A 20,163-nucleotide genomic window follows, 5' to 3' on the forward strand; every position below is an offset into this window, starting at 1 on the left:
CCTGTATTTTTGTTTCCCACCACTGCCACCAAAGAAAGGGCCCACTCTTTCAGAGTCTGTTGTTTCACTCTCTGATGTGGAAGGGTCAGATTCCCTCGGCCCCCTATTAGTCTGTTGATATTGCTGTTGTTGGGTATTAACAAAGTCGTAAGCTTTTTTCTCCCTAAATTCCTGTAGGTCTCTCTGGAACTGGAAGTGTTTACGTTCCTTTAAATGATTAGTGAACCTTTCTACAGTTTGTTGTAGGATTTTGTCTTTTTTATCAAAACCAGGGGTATCTACCAAAGACTTAGCTGCCTCGATCTCTTTTTTGAGCTCAGCACTAATAAAGTCAAACTGGACTTTCTCTTCCTCCACTAAAATCTGCATCAGCCTAAGTGAACTCCCTGTGTCCCTGTGTTAGCATATTCTGGGATGGGATATTGGAGGTATTAAATAGCATTGTTATGGTGCCCATACCAAAAACTCCAGAAGTATGTTTGTTGGGTTTGCTGCAGGAGGAAAGCTGGACATTTCATATACGGGTGTTTCTCAGGGAAACTATTTCTGGCTCGAAAGGCTATAGCCCTGAGATGGATGGCGGATAAATCCCCCAAGGTCAAGCAATGGAAATCACTAGTTAATACTGTCATACCATTTGAGAAAGTTGTATACAGAAATAGGAAATGTGAACAGAAGTTTGGGAAGATTTGGGATGGCTGGCTCGCAACATCAGAAACTTTGGGAACGAGAGGGAGAATGCACTCTTTAATGCAGTAGAATTCAGGGAGTGGAAGGGAGAGAGAAAGTAATGAAGGATGTACTGTTATATTGGATAAATATGTTTAGACTGATCTTTACTAAATATAGGTATAACGGAATAAACTATGATTAAACTTGGATAATTTCTGAACATGTAAGGCTAGGATGTACTGTATGATCTGTACTATATGATAATGTATGGAATGATATGTGTTACATTTCAACGTACTATTGTTTGATTTGCTGTAACATCGTATATTGTTTATTGCAAGCGTGGAGTTCAATAAAACGAGCCTGAGTTCCAGGGTGAATATCTCTGTGGCAGATGTGAGCATGTTTGTCACCTGGAAGCTCGTATTAGAGATCTGGAGGAGCAAAATGCAACACTGAGGAGGATAGACAATCTTGAGCGAAGCATGCTGCTCACGGAGCATGCAGTTAGTGGGTTAGAACTGGAGGGTGAAGACATGGGTGAGCAGGATCAGGTAAGTAGCTGGGTTAATGTAGTTAGGGGCAGTAGAAAGGGGTCAAAGAAAAGGAAGGCCGATCCGGTTTCTGACATTCCAGGAAAATTGCCAAGTTGGGTGATGATGCGAGGGTGTCAGTCTCAGAAATGGCAGCCCTAGTGGATACTGATCTCCCTAACAGCCGGGAGAACAGCCCATCTAGTAGTCGGCAGGATGGTAATGCAGGTAAGCCAAGACAATTGATAGTCGTAGGGGATTCTATAATCAGGAAGACTGATAGAATAATTTGTCGCCAAGACCACCTCAACCGAATGGTTTGCTGTCTCCATGGTGCCAGGGCTCGGCATGTGGTGGAACGGGTGGACAAATTGCTGGGAGGGGCTGGTGATGATCCAGCTGTCGTGGTCCATGTCAGAACCAACGACAGAATAAATGGTAGGTGGAGGAGCCTTAAGAATAATTTTAAAGAACTAGGCTACAAGCTGAAGGGAAGGACCTCCAAAGTAGTATTCTCAGGAATACTGCCTGCGCCATGCGCATCACAGGAAAGACAGCGGGAGCTCAGGGAGTTAAATGCATGGCTTAAGTCTTGGTGTAGAGGAGAAGGATTTGGGTTCCTAGAGCACTGGGCTGACTTTTCATTGGGGTACAAACTATATTCTGCAGATGATTTGCACCTAAATGGAAGGGGGTCCGCTGTGCTGGGGGAGAGAATTCTAGCTGGGGTGGTGGAGTATTTAAACTAGGGCTGAGGAGGGAGGTAAATGTAGAAAAAAAAAGGGGTAGCCAGGTTAGAGTGGGGTCAGACTATATTGGTGGGGGGAGAAACAGAATGTGGGGAGAGGACTAGACAACAAGATAAGGAGATCCTTTCGTTACAAAACAGCAGTGTAAATAAAAATGCCCAAATAATGTCAAATCACATTTCTGATAATAAAAGTGAAAAACTGACAGGCAAGTTAAAGTGTATGTTCACAAATGCCAGAAGTCTAGCAAGCAAAATAGGGGAGCTGGAGGCCTTGATACTGGAAGAAAATATAGATATAGTTGGTGTTGCTGAAACATGGCTGGACTCTTCACATGACTGGGCTGTAAATCTACAGGGTTTTACACTTTTTCGGAAAGACAGGACAAATAGGAAAGGTGGTGGTGTATGTCTGTATGTGAGAAATGATATGAAGGCGAGTGTGAAAGAGACAATAGTGGGTGAATACTGTGAGGAGGTTGAAACCTTGTGGGTGGAACTAGAAAGGGAGGTAAACACTGAAAAAATTACTTTTGGTGTAATCTATAGACCCCCCCAATATAACTGAGGAGATGGAAGTTCAGCTATATAAACAGATGGAGCGGGCTGCACAGGCGGGTACTGTAGTGATAATGGGAGATTTTAATTTCCGGGATATTAATTGGTGTCATGGTTCAGCTTCAACTGCAAAGGGGAGACATTTCCTCAACCTGTTGCAGGACAATTTTATGGGCCAGTTTGTGGAAGACCCGACTAGAGGTGAAGCTCTGTTGGATCTGGTCATTTCTAATAATGCAGATCTTGTTGGGAATGTCAATGTTTGTGAAAACCTCGGTAACAGTGATCATAATATAGTTACATTTTACCTATACTGTAAAAAACAAAAGCAGGCTGGGAGGGCAAAACCATTTAATTTTAAGAAAGCCAAATTCCCCAGGATGAAGGCTGAAATTCAGGATATAGACTGGGAAGAACTAATGTCAAATAATGGGAGAAATGATAAATGGGAGATTTTCAAATCTACTTTGAGATATTATAGTGCAAAATTTATTCCTATAGGTAACAAGTATAAACAACTCAAATTAAACCCCACATGGCTTACACCTTCTGTGAAAGGGGCAATACATGACAAAAAAAGGGCATTTAAAAAATACAAATCTGAGGGTACATCTGCAGCCTTTGTAAAATATAAAGAGCTTAATAAAATCTGTAAAAAGGTAATAAAATTAGCAAAAATACAAAATGAAAGGCAGGTGGCCAAGGATAGTAAAACAAATCCCAAAAAATTATTCAAGTATATAAATGCTAAAAAGCCAAGGTCTGAACATGTAGGACCCCTAGATAATGGTAATCAAGAGAAGGCAGAGTTACTAAATGGGTTCTTTAGCTCTGTATATACAACAGAAGGAGCAGCTGATGTAGCCGGTGCCAGTGCTGTTAATATATCAGTTGATATACTGAATTGGATGAATATAGATATGGTCCAAGCTAAATTAAATTAAATAAATGTGCACAAGGCCCCGGGACCAGATGGGTTACACCCTAGAATTCTTAAAGAGCTTAGTTCAGTTATTTCTGTGCCCCTTTTCATAATATTCAGAGAATCTCTAGTGACTGGTATAGTGCCAAGGGACTGGCGCAGCGCAAATGTGGTGCCGATTTTCAAAAAGGGCTCTAGGTCCTCCCCGGGTAATTATAGACCAGTAAGCTTAACATTAATCGTGGGGAAAATGTTTGAGGGGCTATTGAGGGACTATATACAGGATTATGTGACAAAAAATAGTATTATAAGTGACAGCCAGCACGGTTTTACTAAGGACAGAAGTTGTCAAACTAACCTAATCTGTTTTTATGAAGAGGTAAGCAGAAGCCTAGACAGAGGGGCCGCTGTGGATTTAGTGTTTTTGGACTTTGCAAAGGCATTTGACACTGTCCCCCATAGACGCCTAATGGGTAAATTAAGGACTATAGGTTTAGAAAATATAGTTTGTAATTGGATTGAGAAATGGCTCAAGGACCGTATCCAGAGAGTTGTGGTCAATGATTCCTACTCTGAATGGTCCCCGGTAATAAGTGGTGTACCCCAGGGTTCAGTGCTGGGACCACTATTATTCAACTTATTTATTAATGATATAGAGGATGGGATTAATAGCACTATTTCTATTTTTGCAGATGACACCAAGCTATGTAATATAGTTCAGTCTATGGAAGATGTTCATGAATTGCAGGCAGATTTAAACAAACTAAGTGTTTGGGCGTCCACTTGGCAAATGAGGTTTAATGTAGATAAATGTAAAGTTATGCATCTGGGTACCAACAACCTGCATGCATCATATGTAAGAGGGGGAGCTACACTGGCGGATTCACTTGTTGAGAAGGATCTAGGTGTACTTGTAAATCATAAACTCAATAACAGCATGCAGTGTCAATCAGCTGCTTCAAAGGCCAGCAGGATATTGTCGTGTATTAAAAGAGGCATGGACTCACGGAACAGGGATGTAATATTGCCACTTTACAAAGCATTAGTGAGGCCTCATCTAGAATATGCAGTTCAGTTCTGGGCTCCAGTTCATAGGAAGGATGCCCTGGAGTTGGAAAAAATACAAAGAAGAGCAACGAAGCTAATCAGGCTGGGTTCACACAACCTATTTTCAGGCGTAAACGAGGCGTATAATGCCTCGTTTTACGCCTGAAAATAGGGCTACAATACGTCGGCAAACATCTGCCCATTCATTTGAATGGGTTTGCCGACGTATTGTGCAGACGACCTGTAATTTACGCGTCGTCGTTTGACAGCTGTCAAACGACGACGCGTAAATGGACTGCCTCGGCAAAGAAGTGTAGGGCACTTCTTTGCCACGTAATTTGAGCTGTTCTTCATTGAACTCAATGAAGCACAGCTCAAGATTTACGAGCGTCTCAGACGGCTCGCAAAATGCGAGGAGGAGCATTTACGTGTGAAACGAGGCAGCTGTTAACAGTCTGTCTTTTCACACGTAAATGCCTCTCATCGTGTGAACATACCCTTAGGGGCATGGAGAATTTAAGTTATGAGGAAAGATTAAAAGAATTAAACCTATTTAGCCTTGAAAAAAAGACGACTAAGGGGGGACATGATTAATTTATATAAATATATTAATGGCACATACAAAAAATATGGTGAAATCCTGTTCCATGTAAAATCCCCTCAAATAACAAGGGGGCACTCCCTCCGTCTGGAGAAAAAAAGGTTCAACCTGCAGAGGCGACAAGCCTTCTTTACCGTGAGAACTGTGAATCTATGGAATAGTCTACCGCAGAAGCTGGTCACAGCAGGGACAGTAAATGGCTTTAAAAAAGGGTTAGATAATTTCCTAGAACAAAAAAGTATTAACTCCTATGTGTAGAAATTTTTCCTTCCCTTTTCCCGTTCCTTGGTTGAACTTGATGGACATGTCTTTTTTCAGCCGTACTAACTATGTAACTATGTCTATGAGAAGATTATTGCATATGGTAATTTTACTTATGATACCGTTGCTAAGCGATGGAATGCATGGGTTTATAGATCTTACTGCACTTCCACATGATGGGGGATTTACTCTCTTTTGTGTATTCTTCTTTGCCTTGACTTTTTATTACATTTTTAACTGTCTTATCACATTGATATGTAAAGCTGGCTTTTGTTTTCTTCGGTTTATGTTTATCCTGCTGTTTATGTATATTTTATTATATTATATATGTATATTATTTCATAAAGCTAACACCAAAGGTCATGTTATACTTATATATTGTAACTGGAAAACATGTTAATACCTGGTGTATGACCTGTATCAGTTTAGGATTATATAAATTTATTTTGTATGTTTATATTTTCGTGAAAACGCAATAAAAATTATTGAAACGAAAAGTAGTAAAAAAAAAAACAAAACTATATAAATTTGGTATCACCGTAATCGTATTGAGCCACAGAATAAAGATAAGTTGACGTTTTTACCACACGGTGAAAGCCGTAAAAACGAAACCCAAACAATTGAGGAATCATAGTTTTTTTTTCCAACTTCAGCCCGCAAATATTTTTTTTTCAGTTTCCCAGTACATTATATGGAACTATAAATGGTATGAAAAGAAACTACAACTCCTCCCGCAAAAAATAAGCCCCAACACCACTCAATTGACGTAAAAATAAAAAAAGTTATGGCTCTTCGAATGCGGGGAGTGAAAAACTATAGCTAAAAAAAAACAGCTTAGTCCCGAAGGGACTAAATATTCTCTGGGACAAAAAACCCCAAAAACAGATAAAGGCAGGGAAATGGCATAAAATAAATGCAGCATTACTTATCTTTTATATCCCTGCTGCTCCAGTGGCACAGCATAAAGGACAGGTGTCACGAAAAATTATTTTTTTATATCAAGTGGATTTTAGTGTTTTATTAAAATTTATTTTATTTATTCGTGTGTTTGTGTTTAACTTTTTTTTTTCCTAACTTTTATTTCACTGTGGGGATTGCCATTTTTTTTTTCATCTCTGTATGTGTCGATTAACGACACATACAGAGATGGAATATGGCAAATACATCCCCATAGAGAATGCAAACAGGAGCCGTTCGCATTCACTACGCCGTCTGTGTGGGAACGGCATGCGGCCGCTCCCACACAGACCAAAAGTTAAGTCTTCGGCCGGGCGACATCCGGCGACATTTTCTTGTGGACCGGAAGCCGCGGCCGGACAAGATGACTACTTCCGGTCGCGGCTTCCGGACATGTGATTAGAAGCAAGCACTAGGAGCGGACGGGCCGGCCGCGGCAGGTAAGTTATGTTTGTGTATGTTCGTGTTTTAGTGTGTGATTACCACTGTATGTAGGCCTACTACACTGTATTCGCTCAAAAAATGGCGGCACACAGTGTAGGAGGTTTGAACATTCAATTCCCTCCTTTCTCCTGGCACTAGCCAGGATAAAAGGAGGGGGGATTGTTTGACGACACTAGAGCGAGTGTGTCTTCTCAAATTTTTGCAGCATAAAGCAATGTGGTTGCTTTACCAGATGCCAATGCTGCAATTTTGGAATTGCTCACTCTAGTGACCAGCACAGGGAAATGTTATAAATTAGAATCTAATTTATATTTCCTGACTTGTGAAAAAATGTAAAAAATTAGAACAATGTCTAATCATGTATATAATAACTGTTTAACTAAAAAAAAAAAAATTTCTAGCGACACATTCCCTTAAAATGATCCCGGCCGGTCGATGTTTACGGAGCTGCAGCGATGAAGTAAAAGATGCAGCCACCGCTGAGGCCAGTCATTAGCTGCAGGGGTTTACATGTGTCGATGTGATGTCATCACTGTGGATCAGTAAACCAAGACCAGCAGGGAGTACCAGAACTGGAGCTCCAGGGAATTTAAATAATAACAAAAGCATTACTTACCTTTTTAATGACATTTTCCCACCTTGGCATGTTTTTTTTCTTGATCCCAGACAACCCCTTTATAATGCAAAGTTTTGCTCCCACATCTACAATTTAGGCTAAGAAACACAAGCTATACATTCACCAATTCTTTAGAATTACCCGAGCCTCCATAGAGTGAGACAGTGGGGCTGTGACAGCAGGAATTTCCTCAACAATTAGAACATTCTCCTCCATAATCTGCAGTTTAGGTTCATTCTCTTCTTCCCCTTCATGATCAAGATATTCAGATTCTGCACTCTCAATTTCTTCACTATCGTGAACACTGATAACAGCTGTAAAAATAGGAAAACAAACAGTGGCATTAAAAAAACAACAAAACTTGAAAAAGAATACATAAAAAGAGCTCCAAATATTCACAAGTGCAAATACTTCTGGAAAGATGTCAAAGCGTTAGTAAAATGCCCAGCCTGAAAAACTGATTTTTTTAATTACTCATCGTAAAATTCCTTTCTTGTTACATATATTGGGGGAACACAGATGACCTAGGGTATAGCCCCTGCCACTAGAAGTCGGACACTACGTGAAAAAGTATTAACTCCTCCTACCAGGCTATGATTGTCCTGCAGACACAGAGCTTAGCAGTTTATACATAAGCAGTAAAAGAAACAGATGGCAACAACTAATAACGAAAACCATAAACCATATGAGAACCAGATGAAAACCCACACCCTGGAGAAAAGTGATAACACCTAAAAGAGAAACATTGTGCTGGTGCAGTATCCCCTAAAGAACATGACTAGAAAGGTATTTTAAAGCAGAACAAAAAAAAAGAGAATCCAATTTTTTCTTGTCCGTGTCATTGGGGTACAAAGGAACAGAAGACTGAGCGCCGCCTGTAAAATCCTCTGATTGAAAGAGGCATTAAATGTATGCACACTGGAGAAGGTGTGAAGGGCAGGCCAGGTAGCGGCTTTACACACCTGTGCAGCCAAAGCTCTATGCTGAACTGCCCACAAGGATCCAACTGCTCTAGTGGAATGTGCTGTCACCCGGAGAGGCTCCTTGCCTTGCGACAAGTAGTCCTCGCCAAAGGTGGACAAAATCAAGCTGGTGATGGCAGTTTTGGAAGCCACAAGACCCTACACAGGACATTCCGGAATGACAAAAAAAAAAGTATGTGAGTGAGGGACGGATAGAGATCTGCACCTTGTAATTTAAATAGTAGAGCAATGGTTCCCTAGTTAGAAATGACAGAAGGGAGAACGTCGTCTTCATTAATATGAAAGGCTGAAACCACCTTGGAAAGAAAGGTGGGGGGACAGGGCAAAAGCACCAGCATGTCACGGTGAATCACCAGGAACGGGGATTTACGGGAAAGGACTGTCAGTTCCAAGCTAATTTGAGTTGAGGAGAGTGCCACCAAGAACGATACTATCCTAGAAAGAAGGCAGAGGGAAAGTTTGTCCAGTGGCTCGACTAAAGTAGACTGCAATGCATCAAGAAACAGATTAACATCTCAGGGAGAAGTAGGTTGACAGTAGGGGTCACAGCATGGGCTACCCCTTGTAGGAGAGTACGGATAGCTGACTTGGCTGGCAAAGGGTGCTGAAAGAGAACGGAAAGAGCCGACACCTGACCTTCGAGAGCACTAAGGCCGAGACCCAGATCTTCTTGAAGGATGGAAGCAAGCGAGAAAGTGCAAAAGAGAAAAACTGCCTTCTCACATCAACGGACAAAAAAACATCCATGTTCTATGGTAGATCCAAGAGGAAGATGGTTTTCGATCAGTCGGTTTGGATCACTTGTTAAGCCATGCTGTTAAACGAAGAAATGCTACATTTGGGTGGAAGAGTGAATCCTAGGAGAGAACATCTTCCTGGAGAGGTACATGCCTTGAAAGGTTAGGTTTTGGAAGACACTTCCCCACCAGAGAACATTGGAGTCCATAGACAGGATAAACTACTGCAGCGGTAAGGTGGTGCAGGCCCAGTGTCACCCGACACGGGGAATTCTATCAGGCGGTTCAGAGTCTGTGGACTTGTTCCAATGAGTAAGAAAGGCTCGTTGAAAGGGTGAATGTAAATTGCCTCGATGTAAGACAATCAGGTCTACAATCCACATGCAGTGGTGGATCAACACTGGAAAGAGCCTCCAGAGTCTGAAAGTCCTGTTGGAGAGAGGTGCTTGTACTACAGAGGGAGTCCATAGCCTTAGATTTGTTGAAACACATGCCCAGAAAGATCAAACTTTGCGAGGGGTATAGGAAGGACTTGGGAGTATCCAACTGAAGCAGGACAGGAGTTATGTGAATGCTGTCTAGATAGGTTGCCTTCCAGGTCAGCCAATCACTATATCACCCATACGTGGAATGGCCACAACACAAAAGAGAGCAAGACATTATGTAGGAGAGCACCGCCGTGAAGACCCAGTGGGGCCGTTGACAATACAAATGGGAGTGCCCCAAATTGGTAATGGCAAGATCGAATCGCAAAGTCAAGGAATTGCGAATGGGATGAACAGATAGGATGTGCAGACAAACGTCCTTAATGTCCTCTAACGAAAGAACCTCCCCCTGCTCCATGGATGAAGTCACTGAACACCGATTTCATCCAGAAAACAGTAGAGATTTGATAAAACTGTTGAAGTGCTTTAGACCATTCCCTCCATTTTCTAGAATGACAAATAGGTTGGAATAAACTCTAGAAAAATATTCCTGCATAGGAACTGGGACAATCACTCCAAGGGACAGAAGAGACTGAACAAGACATTAAAACATTCTAGTTTGTAGCCTGTAGACAACCTCACGTACCCAGCCATCAGAAATTTGGGAGAGGCGTGTGAAAGCAGCTTCACATGCCTTGATAATATTTGTCTAGACCATTTAATTGCGGTGAAAACAAGTCGCAGGGCCGACCCAGCTTCCTAAAAGCTAGACTAGAGACTGCCGGTGAGGTTTGCCATTTGTTAAAGAAAAAAAATACTCTGGGAAAGGATACATGATGCCCAGGCGCTTTGGCTTTGATATACACTTATCAGGAAGCTTCCACTCTTTAAGAGAGATCTCAAACAAAAAAAGGAAAACATTTTGGAGTGTGGTGAGGGCACCAAAAGGAGAATCTCTCTTGGTAGAGGAAGATTTAAGATCCTGGACTTGTAAAGTGTCTCGCAGTCAGATTAAGGCGGTCAACCAGACAAAAGTTTTAACATCTGCTCTGGGCTCAGATCAGTTTCAGTGGGCACCAAGGTCAAAGCAGGTTCTGCCCAAGTCCCTTTTTAAAGTGAAGGTGCCCCAGAGAATAATAAAACAGCATTCCTGAGGATTCTAGTTATTTATTTTAGGACGGGGAGGAGAAAGCGAAAGGGCGCTATATTCCTCTCAGATAACCACCTGTATTGGAAGAATGTTTCATGTCCGGCCTCCAGCAGGGTCAACCCTTCAGCTTGTCTCCTCTTGGAAAGGAGGGAGGGAGCGCTGGGAAATAGCTGAAAGGAACAGATGATGACATAGCATCAGATGACACATGCTGTGGATTATAGTTACCACTGCATGTCCTCAAATTATGTGGTTTTCTGCAGTGTGTGTTTGGGGATTTGTAAGACACTTTAATTTGTATTACACTTTTGTTGCAGATCTTTGACTGAAAAATACGGCCAAAAGAGGTCTTTGAATAATGTAAGGAACTGTACACCTAAGAAAAAAATTCTGCTTCTGAAGACAATGGGTGAAAAAGTAGCCTTCTTCTATGTAATATTGGGTAGATCAGAGACGGAAAAATTACTGTCGACTTAGTAGTCCTTTACATCACTTCAAGAGCAAGTTTTATTGGCATTGTGGGATTTACATTTAGGACACAGCCTGTTTTGGCCTTGTCGACACAGATTTTTTTTCAAATCTGACGTGTCACATTATGTGGTAATAACGGCGGAATGCTTTTGCCTATCCAAGCGATTCTGAAAATGTTTTCTCGTGACATATTGCACTTTATGAAAAAATTTGGTCGATAAATTCAATATTTGTAAAAACTTCAAATTTTAGCAAAAATTAGCATTTTTCTAATTTTAAATGTATTTGCTTGTTAAACAGATAGTAATACCACACAAAATAGTTAGTAGTTAACATCCCCAATATGTCTACATCGGGGTTTTTTTCACGTCCTTTTATTTTTCTAGGACGTTAAAGGAACAGTGTCATCACAAATAATTTTTTTATATGTTAAAGATGTTAGTGCCTTAATATAAACGTTTATTTTCATTTGTGTGTTTGTGTTTTACTGTTTCTTATTTTTACACTTTTTCTTCCCTATGGGGGCTGCCATTTTTTGTTCCATTTCTGTGTGTGTCGATTAACGACACACACAGACATGGAATACGGCAGCCACAGTCCCATAGGGACTGCGAACGGCTCCCGTCCCATTGACTGCCGTTTACGGCGTCTGTGTGGGAACTGCGCATGCGCCGCTCCCACACAGTCCTATTCGAAATTGGCGCCGTCCGGCGCCATTTTCCTGTGGACCGGAAGTCGCGGCCGGACGGTAATATTACTACTTCCGGTCGCGGCTTCCGGACTTGTGCACATGGAACAGCGGCAGCAAAGGGAGCGGACGGGCCGGAGGGAGCCGCGGCGGCAGGAGCAGGTAAGAGATTTCAATGTATGTTAGTGTTTGTGTGTGTTTACTACTGTATGTAAACCTACTACACTGTGGGTTACCTCAAAAAATGGCGACACACAGTGTAGGAGGTTAAACCTTTCAAACCCCTCGTTTATCCTGGCACTAGCCAGGATAAAGGAGGGGGGGATGCTGAGAGCTCACTAGAGCGAGGGCTTTTAACCCAATGTTGCAATGCTGCAATTTTGGGAACTAGCTCCATCTAGTGACCAAAAATGGGTAGTATTATAAATTAGAAAAAATTTATAATATTTCCTGACTCGCGAAAGAAATAAAAAAAATTTGAACAATGTTTAATCACCCACACACTAAATGTTTAATTTTTAAAAAAAAAACATGTTTTTCTGGCAACACATTCCCTTTAAGGCTTAGAACTTTAGCAGCAATTTCTCATATTTTCAATAGCCCATTTTTTCAGGGACCAGTTCAGTTCTGAAGTGGCTTTGAGGGCCTTCTATATTAGAAAGTCCCCATAAAATCACCCCATTTTGACAACTGCACCCCTCAAGGTATTCAAAACCACATTCAGAAAGTATTTTAACCCTTTAGGCATTTCACAGGAATTAAGGCAAAGTAGAGGTAAAATTTACAAATTTAATTTTTTTTTGCTGAAATTCATTTGTAATGAAAAAAAAACTGTAACACAGAAGGTTTTACCAGAGAAACGCAACGCAATATTTATTGCCCAGATTCTGCAGTTTTTAGAAATATCCCACATGTGGCCCTAGTGTCCTAATGGACAGAAACACAGGCCTCAGAAGCAAAGTAGCACCTAGTGGATTTTGGGGCCTTTTTTTAGGAATATATTTTAGGCACATGTCAGGTTTGAAGAGGTCTTGTGGTACCTAAACAGTCGAAACCCCCCAAAAGTGACCCCATTTTGGAAACCACAACCCTCAAAGCATTTTTCTAGGGGTATAGTTAGCATTTTGACCCCACAGTTTTTTTGCAGAATTTAGTGTAATTAGTGTGTGAAGATGAAAATCACCTATTTTTCTGTGGACACAGAATGTTTTCATTTTTACAAGGCATAAAGGAGAAAAAGCACCCCAACATTTGTAAAGCAATTTCTCCCGATTACGGCAATACCCCAAATGTGGTCATAAACTGATATTTGGACCCACAGAAGGGCTCAGGAGGGAAGGAGAGCCTTTTGGAGAGCAGGTTTTGCTGGATTGGTTTCCAGTGCCATGTCAAGTTTGCAACGCCTCGGAGGGACCAAAACTGTGGAAACCACCCAAAAGTGACCCTATTTTGGAAACTACACCACCTCAAGGAATTTTTCTAGGGGTACAGTGAGGATTTTGACCCCACAGGATCTTTTTGAGTTAAGGTGACCAAAAAACAGCGATTTTGGCGCTTTAAATTCTTTATTTCTTACAACGTTCACAATAAATTACGTTTTACTTTATTCTGTGGGTCGGTACAATTACGGCGATACCACATGTGTATAGTTTTTTTTTAAAGTTTTGCAGCGTTTGCACAATAATATTACGCTACTATAAAATAATTTATTTTCTGAGACCCTATTCTGAGCCGTAACTTTTTTATTTTTTCGTCAAAAAAGCTGTGGGTGGTCTTGTTTTTTTGCGGGACGGGTTGTGGTTTTTATTGGTACTATTTTGGGGTAAATGCGACTTTTTGATCACTTTTTAGTCTATATCTTGGGAGGGGTGGTGACCAAAAAAAAAAAATAGCGATGCTGACATAGTTTTCCGTTTATTTTGTTTGCGGCCTTCACCGTGCGGAAAAAAAAACAGTTTCATAGTTTGGGTCGTTACGAACACTGTGATACCAAATATGTATACTTATTTTATAACGTTTTCAATTTTTTCCTATAATAAATGACTTATTATAGGAAAAAAAACCCTTATTTTTACACTTTTAACAAAAACATTTTTATTAACTTTTTTTTTTACACTTTCTTTTTTTTACCTGCAGCTCTGATCGCTGCTAGAACACATTACACTACCTAGGTAGTGTAATGTATTCCAACTGTCAGTGTGACGTCACAGTCACTCTGACAGTAAGCCTACGAGGACCAGCCAGAGGCTGGTCCTCATAGGCTTCCATACATGGCAGACCCGGAGGCCATTGCCTGGCCTCCGGATGCCATCACAAGCATCAGCAGCCCCCACAATTGCATGGGGGCTGCTGATGTGCTACAAACCATCTCAATGTGGTGATCGCAATCGAGCACCACATTTAACGGGTGAATTGCCGAAATCAGCTGATCTCCCAGTCCCCAATGCACACCTGGTCGCCGACAGTGTGCATCGCGAACGACACAGTGACTTCCTGTCAGACAGGAAGCCTATCAGGACCAGCCGAAGCCATTGTTTGGCTTCCGTTTGCCATGCTAACTATCGGCAAACCCCACGATTTCGGACCGGGGTCTGGCGATATGCTAGAAACCCCTAAAATTCGGTGATTGCAACCAATCGCCGAATTTTAGGGGTTAATTCGCTGAAATCAGCGGCAAAGAACCGCTGGCCTGCAAGAGTGGAGTGTCGGCGACAGCGGACCTCCCGGTTCCCGGTGCACACTGTTACAACTCAGTAACTGTACGTCCTCGTGCGGGAAGTAACCTCCCGCAACAACGTACAGTTACTTACACGTGCGGGTAGGGGTTAAGGTGATGAAAATAGAAAATATCTTGAGTACGGAGTACGTTTCAACAAACGGAAGTTTGTTACATGCGACACCGATCTCTTGCAAAGTAGGTAAATTTTTATGGTAGTACCGTGACAGTAATACCTTTGGGTTTTGTTTCATTTTGCTGGGTTTTTAGCAATACCTTTGGGAATTTCACAGGTTTGCATTTACCACAGTTAAAAACAAAGATTACTGGCAAATTAAAGCAATTCAGCACTTTTAACCCCTTAATGACCAGGCCTTTGTGCGCGTTGATGACCAAGGATTATTATTTGTTTTTTCACTGTTGCATTCGAACAGTTGTAACTTTTCTTTTTATTCTGTCGACATAGCCGTATAAGGGCTTGTTTTTTTGCGGGACAAGTTGTATTTTTCAATTGCACCATTTTTGGATGCATATAATATATTGATTAACTTTTAACTATTCTTAGGAAAGAATTGAAAATAAAAAGCTATTCCAGCATTGATAGCCGCGTTATAAATAGACGCCGTTCTCTATGTGGCATAAATAACGTGTTACCTTTATGCTATGGGTCGGCACGATTACGGGGATACCAAATATGTAAAGGTTTTTTGTTTTCCTACGTTTGCAAAATAAAAACCCTTATTTAAAAAAAAAAAAAAAAAAAAAAAAAAGTTGTTTTTGCATCGCTGCATTCCAAGAGCCGTAACTTTTTATTTTTCAGTCAATGTCGCCATATGTGGGCTTGATATTTGCAGGGCAAGGTGTTTTCATGGCTAGTATTTTGGGGGTACATGGGACTTGTTGATTAACTTTTATTTTATATGGGGGGAATGGGAGGAAAAAGGAATTATGCCGTAGTTTTTTGCCGTTACAATCGCGGCGATACCATATCTGTGTATGTGTTTTTTTTACACTAACTAAATAAAACCACTTTTAGAAGAAAAAAAAAAGGTGTTTATTTCATTTTTACTGTATTCCCCCCCCCCCCCTGTTTATTCAAAGAGAACCTTTCACCTGCCCATACATGTGCAGCTGAGATCAGCATGTAATCGGCAGGGCTGCACAAACCTTTTACTTGCTCGGAGCTGTGCACGTCTGCTCTCAAACACTATTCTGCTCTCGGCAGACTAGAACAAGACTGATCTCTTGAGCTGCGCGTGCACGCGCTCTCCTCTCTCCAGCACTTGCTGTGGCACAGTCCGTAGCTGATTGGACAGTGCCACAGCGATGTTACACGCCCCATTGACAGTTCAGGGGGGTTGTTTAAATATTGGGCGCCAAATATAAAGGCACCGATATCTAAATAACGGCGGAGGTTAGGAAAAAAAAAATTAAAGAGCCCCAGGGTTTGTGCAACAGTGCCTATTACATGCTGCACATGTATGGGCAGTGAAAGGTTCTTTTTAAAGAGGCTCTGTCACCAGATTTTGCAACCCCTATCTGCTATTGCAGCAGATAGGCGCTGCTATGTAGATTACAGTAACGTTTTTATTTTTAACAAACGAGCATTTTTGGCCAAGTTATGACCATTTTTGTATTTATGCAAATGAGGCTTGCAAAAGTACAACTGGGCGTGTTGAAAAGTAAAAGTACAACTGGACGTGTATTATGTGCGTACATCGGCGCGTTTTTACTTCTTTTACTAGCTGGGCGTTCTGACGAGAAGTATCATCCACTTCTCGTCAGAACGCCCAGCTTCTGGCAGATCACGCTGTGACGTCACTTCCCCAGGTCCTGCATCGTGTCGGACAAGCGAGGACACATCGGCACCAGAGGCTACAGATGATTCTGCAGCAGCATCGGTGTTTGCAGGTAAGTCGATGTAACTACTTACCTGCAAACGCTGATGCTGCTGCAGAATCAACTGTAGCCTCTGGTGCCGATGTGTCCTCGCTCGTCTGACACGATGCAGGACCTGTGAGTGACGTCACAGCGTGATCTGGCAGAAGCTGGGCGTTCTGAAGAGAAGTGGATGATACTTCTCGTCAGAACGCCCAGCTAGTAAAAACGCCCCGATGTACGCACATAATAAACACCCACTTGGACTTTTACTTTTCAACACGCCCAGTTGTACTTTTGCAAGCCTCATTTGCATAAATACAAAAACGGTCATAACTTGGCCAAAAATGCTCGTTTTTTAAAAATAAAAACGTTACTGTAATCTACATTGCAGCGCCTATCTGCTGCAATAGCACATATGGGTTGCAAAATCTGGTGACAGAGACTCTTTAACTATGTTTTTTTTATTTTCACACTTAGGGGACTTCACTTTGCGATCTTCTGATCGCAGATATAATGCTTTTGGATACTTCGTATACCAAAGTATTATTGTCTGTCAGTGTAAAACTGACAGGCAATTAGGTCATGCCTCTGGCACATCCTAATAGGCAGATGCTGAAGGCAGACCGAACAGCCTTTGTTTGGCCCCCGGCTGCCATAGAAACCGATCGTTACTCCGCAATATCATTGCTGGGCTGCCAATGGGGTGACAGAGGGAGCTCACTCTGTCAAACACATTAGATGTCGCTGTCGCTAAGGACCTAATGGGTTATACTGCCGGAATCGGAGAGCGCTTCGATTCCGGCAGGAGCCAGGCTCCTACCGCTGATTTCGTGGGTACACTGGCAGTACCCACGAGATCAGAGCGACGGATATATCTCTCGCAATGCAGGAACTAACACCTGCTTGTGACAGATATATCCATCGCTATTTGTTAAGGGGTTAAAATAAATAATTAAAAAATTCTGTGCAATAGGTGCTTTGTTTTTCTGTTACGAAGCTTTAAAGTGTTTTTACCACTTTAGACATTCATGAATGTCCGATAGATGCGAGTCACAGCTCTGGGACCAACACCTATCTCCAGAACAGGAGTCACCCGACCAACCCAGTAAGGATGGTGAATGAAAGGTGAGGTGAAGCGTAGCTCTTGTTATTTTGTTTTATGGGAGTTACGGAAACAGCTGATCAAGCATGCTTGATTATTTCTGTAACTCCCATAGAAGTGAATGGAGAGTCACACACATGAACGCCCACCTCTTCATTCAATCTCTGTCCGGATGCAGCGGCCACCTCACAAGCATCTATCAGACATCTGTGGATACTCATGTATATGACAGATGTTTATGGTGGGAATACCCCTTTTATATAAAATTCTGGCTACTTGCAGCCATAATTGTACTAACTGTACAACTTTCACTCTGCACAATGGCAATCAGAACTTACAAGCTGAGCTCCTGGTGGATGAATCGGATTGTGTCTCAAATTCAGTAGGCTGGGTGTGGTCTTCCAATTGGTCTAATACACTGCATAAGAGAAAATAAGAGATGATTTTTTTTCTTTTTTAAAGCATGAGAAAAATCCCAATGTGGGATTGAAACGTTGCACATTTTTTTATGTTGTCTTAATAAACAACAGTTTTATACTTTGAACTTGTAGTGCTGCAAGATCTTCTTCATGTATTATAAAATCCCTAGGATCTGGATTACTTGCTTGGCACCCAGACTTCACATGATTTTTTTTGAGTGCGCTGCGGTTTTTTGTACATATATACACACACAAAAATATATACAATTACATAAAAAAAATAAGCCTTAATGAGAATAGTAAAAGAAAGTCCACAAGCTTTGTTTAAAAACTAAAATAAATACATCTAACTAGAAGTAATTATGATTACTATGCTACTTTGCCACCAAAACAAATAAAGACCTGGCATTTGAAATCAATGGGTTAGTTTACGGAACAGTTTCTCTATAATTTCCCTGTAAATATGATGAAATAAGAAAAAAGGTAAACAAATACATGTAGCGTATAAATCCTCCTCGAAACCTAAGAAATTAGGAATTTTCTATTGCATGGAATTCAATTGGTTTAATCAATATTAAAAGGTGATGACCCAAGATTAAATATATAATTTTTCTTAGATCACGCAAACATTTTTTCAAATGGACTAAAAAAAATTTTTTTTTAAGAATTCTCAATGGTGTCATTTGGGGAACACAAGCCTGCCACACATCCTCCTGGCTACAGATGTTCTGCTGTCCAGAAACCCTGACTGAAGCCCTCTACAAAGATTCCTGATAGGACCAGCCTGGTGTTGGAATTTTTTCGCCCATACAACTTTCCCTACAGTATTGAAATTAGATTTACCCTGAAGCAGTAATTACTGAGGGGACTCCAGAAACACATTACTCCCCTCATACAAGGAACTCTGAACCTCATAGAATATCCTCTTTTGCTATATTGCGTAATCAGCTACAAAATGACAGAACCGAGAAGTCTTTCCTTATTGCATCAGTAGCCACCTTTTTTGCTTGCAGTAGGTACTGCACCAATTTTTAATGCAGCCAGACTGATGATTTCGGACTTGCCAGTCTATGAGACTGCCATCTGCAGCTTCACCTATCGGAGTCGGTCGCCACAAAGTCTGAACTTTCTGGATCTCTGGCTGTGAACGACCTTACTAAAGTCTCCCAGTCCATAATTGGCATCCTTGGACGTCTGGCTGACTAGACCCATTCCCATGGTTTGTCCTATTAACCCCAATCTGAGGACCTTGTAAAACAACTAGGACCGACACAACCCACCACCACTCTCCCTTGTTTGTTTCCCATACCCCTCTTACCCTGCCAGAGGCTTATCCTGATGCTACTTCTCAAAAGGATAAAGATTTGTCAGATGGTATACTCTCAGACTCTGATTTGGATGCTGAACATAGCTCTAAAATGGTGGACAAACTTATTATTGCATTCTGGAAGTCCATCCATATCAAGGACCACAAACACTCCTGTATCCAAGAAAGTTTTTCCTTTCCTCGGACCAAGTGCCCCCAAGGTCCTACACAAGGAGTGTAAGCATCGAGGCAGTTGCTTCTTCCATACAACCCACCTGGATCTGATGTACCTTTTCCCTGATGGTCCCCTGGCCAAGTGTTCCACCTCTCCCACAGTGGGCCCTCCGGTCACTCAACTGGAAAAGATTTCCACACTCCCAATGGCTGATGTCACCTCGTTCCGTGACCCATTGTATCAACTCCTTAAATCTTTTGTCACGTTGTCCTTGGAGGCAGCAGGTTCAGCACTTTGGTCACCAACAAGGGTAGGACAGATTGCCCCATCCATGATCTGAAGAATCTCAACTGATCATGCTAGTTATGCGACCCCTAGCACCAAAATAGTGGGGTTTTTTTTCCACTTGCTTTGGCGTTGCACCAGGCTGCATAGATAGAATCCTTAACTAAGGCCTACTATCTTGGCCTCATGAAAACTTTCTACCCTTCCAATTGCTAGTCTATATTATTGTTTTAGAAATTGGAAATTAATTAGCACTCATTTAGTCAGAAGGAAAACTATTCCCTGCTTTCATATAATTTGCATGAACAAACCAATTAATGTATCCTTGTAGCTCTGGCGTATTTTTTTTTTAAATGCCTGCGCCAGTGAATGTATCAAATACAAATTTGCCACATGTCTACAAAGTTACACGAAGACAGTTGAGCGTGTAAATTATAGTATTTTTATAGCTTGCATCCTGTGTGCC

The 20,163-nt window shown here is 41.5% G+C and overlaps 1 protein-coding gene across 2 annotated transcripts in view; it reads right to left on the reverse strand.

The window, feature by feature from the left end:
* The window catches only part of AHCTF1 (AT-hook containing transcription factor 1), a 224,478-nt gene that overhangs the window by 26,113 nt on the left and 178,202 nt on the right, over positions 1-20,163 (reverse strand). For both annotated transcript variants that reach the window (XM_075862729.1, XM_075862728.1), the window contains exons 31-32: positions 17,851-17,930; positions 7,501-7,673 (exon numbers count right to left, since the gene is read on the reverse strand). In XM_075862729.1, coding sequence (XP_075718844.1) covers positions 7,501-7,673; positions 17,851-17,930 — 253 coding nt within the window. The remainder of the gene's footprint in view (positions 1-7,500; positions 7,674-17,850; positions 17,931-20,163) is intronic.

This window comes from Rhinoderma darwinii, chromosome 4, assembly GCF_050947455.1.
Source record: "Rhinoderma darwinii isolate aRhiDar2 chromosome 4, aRhiDar2.hap1, whole genome shotgun sequence".
Lineage (NCBI taxonomy): Eukaryota > Metazoa > Chordata > Amphibia > Anura > Rhinodermatidae > Rhinoderma > Rhinoderma darwinii.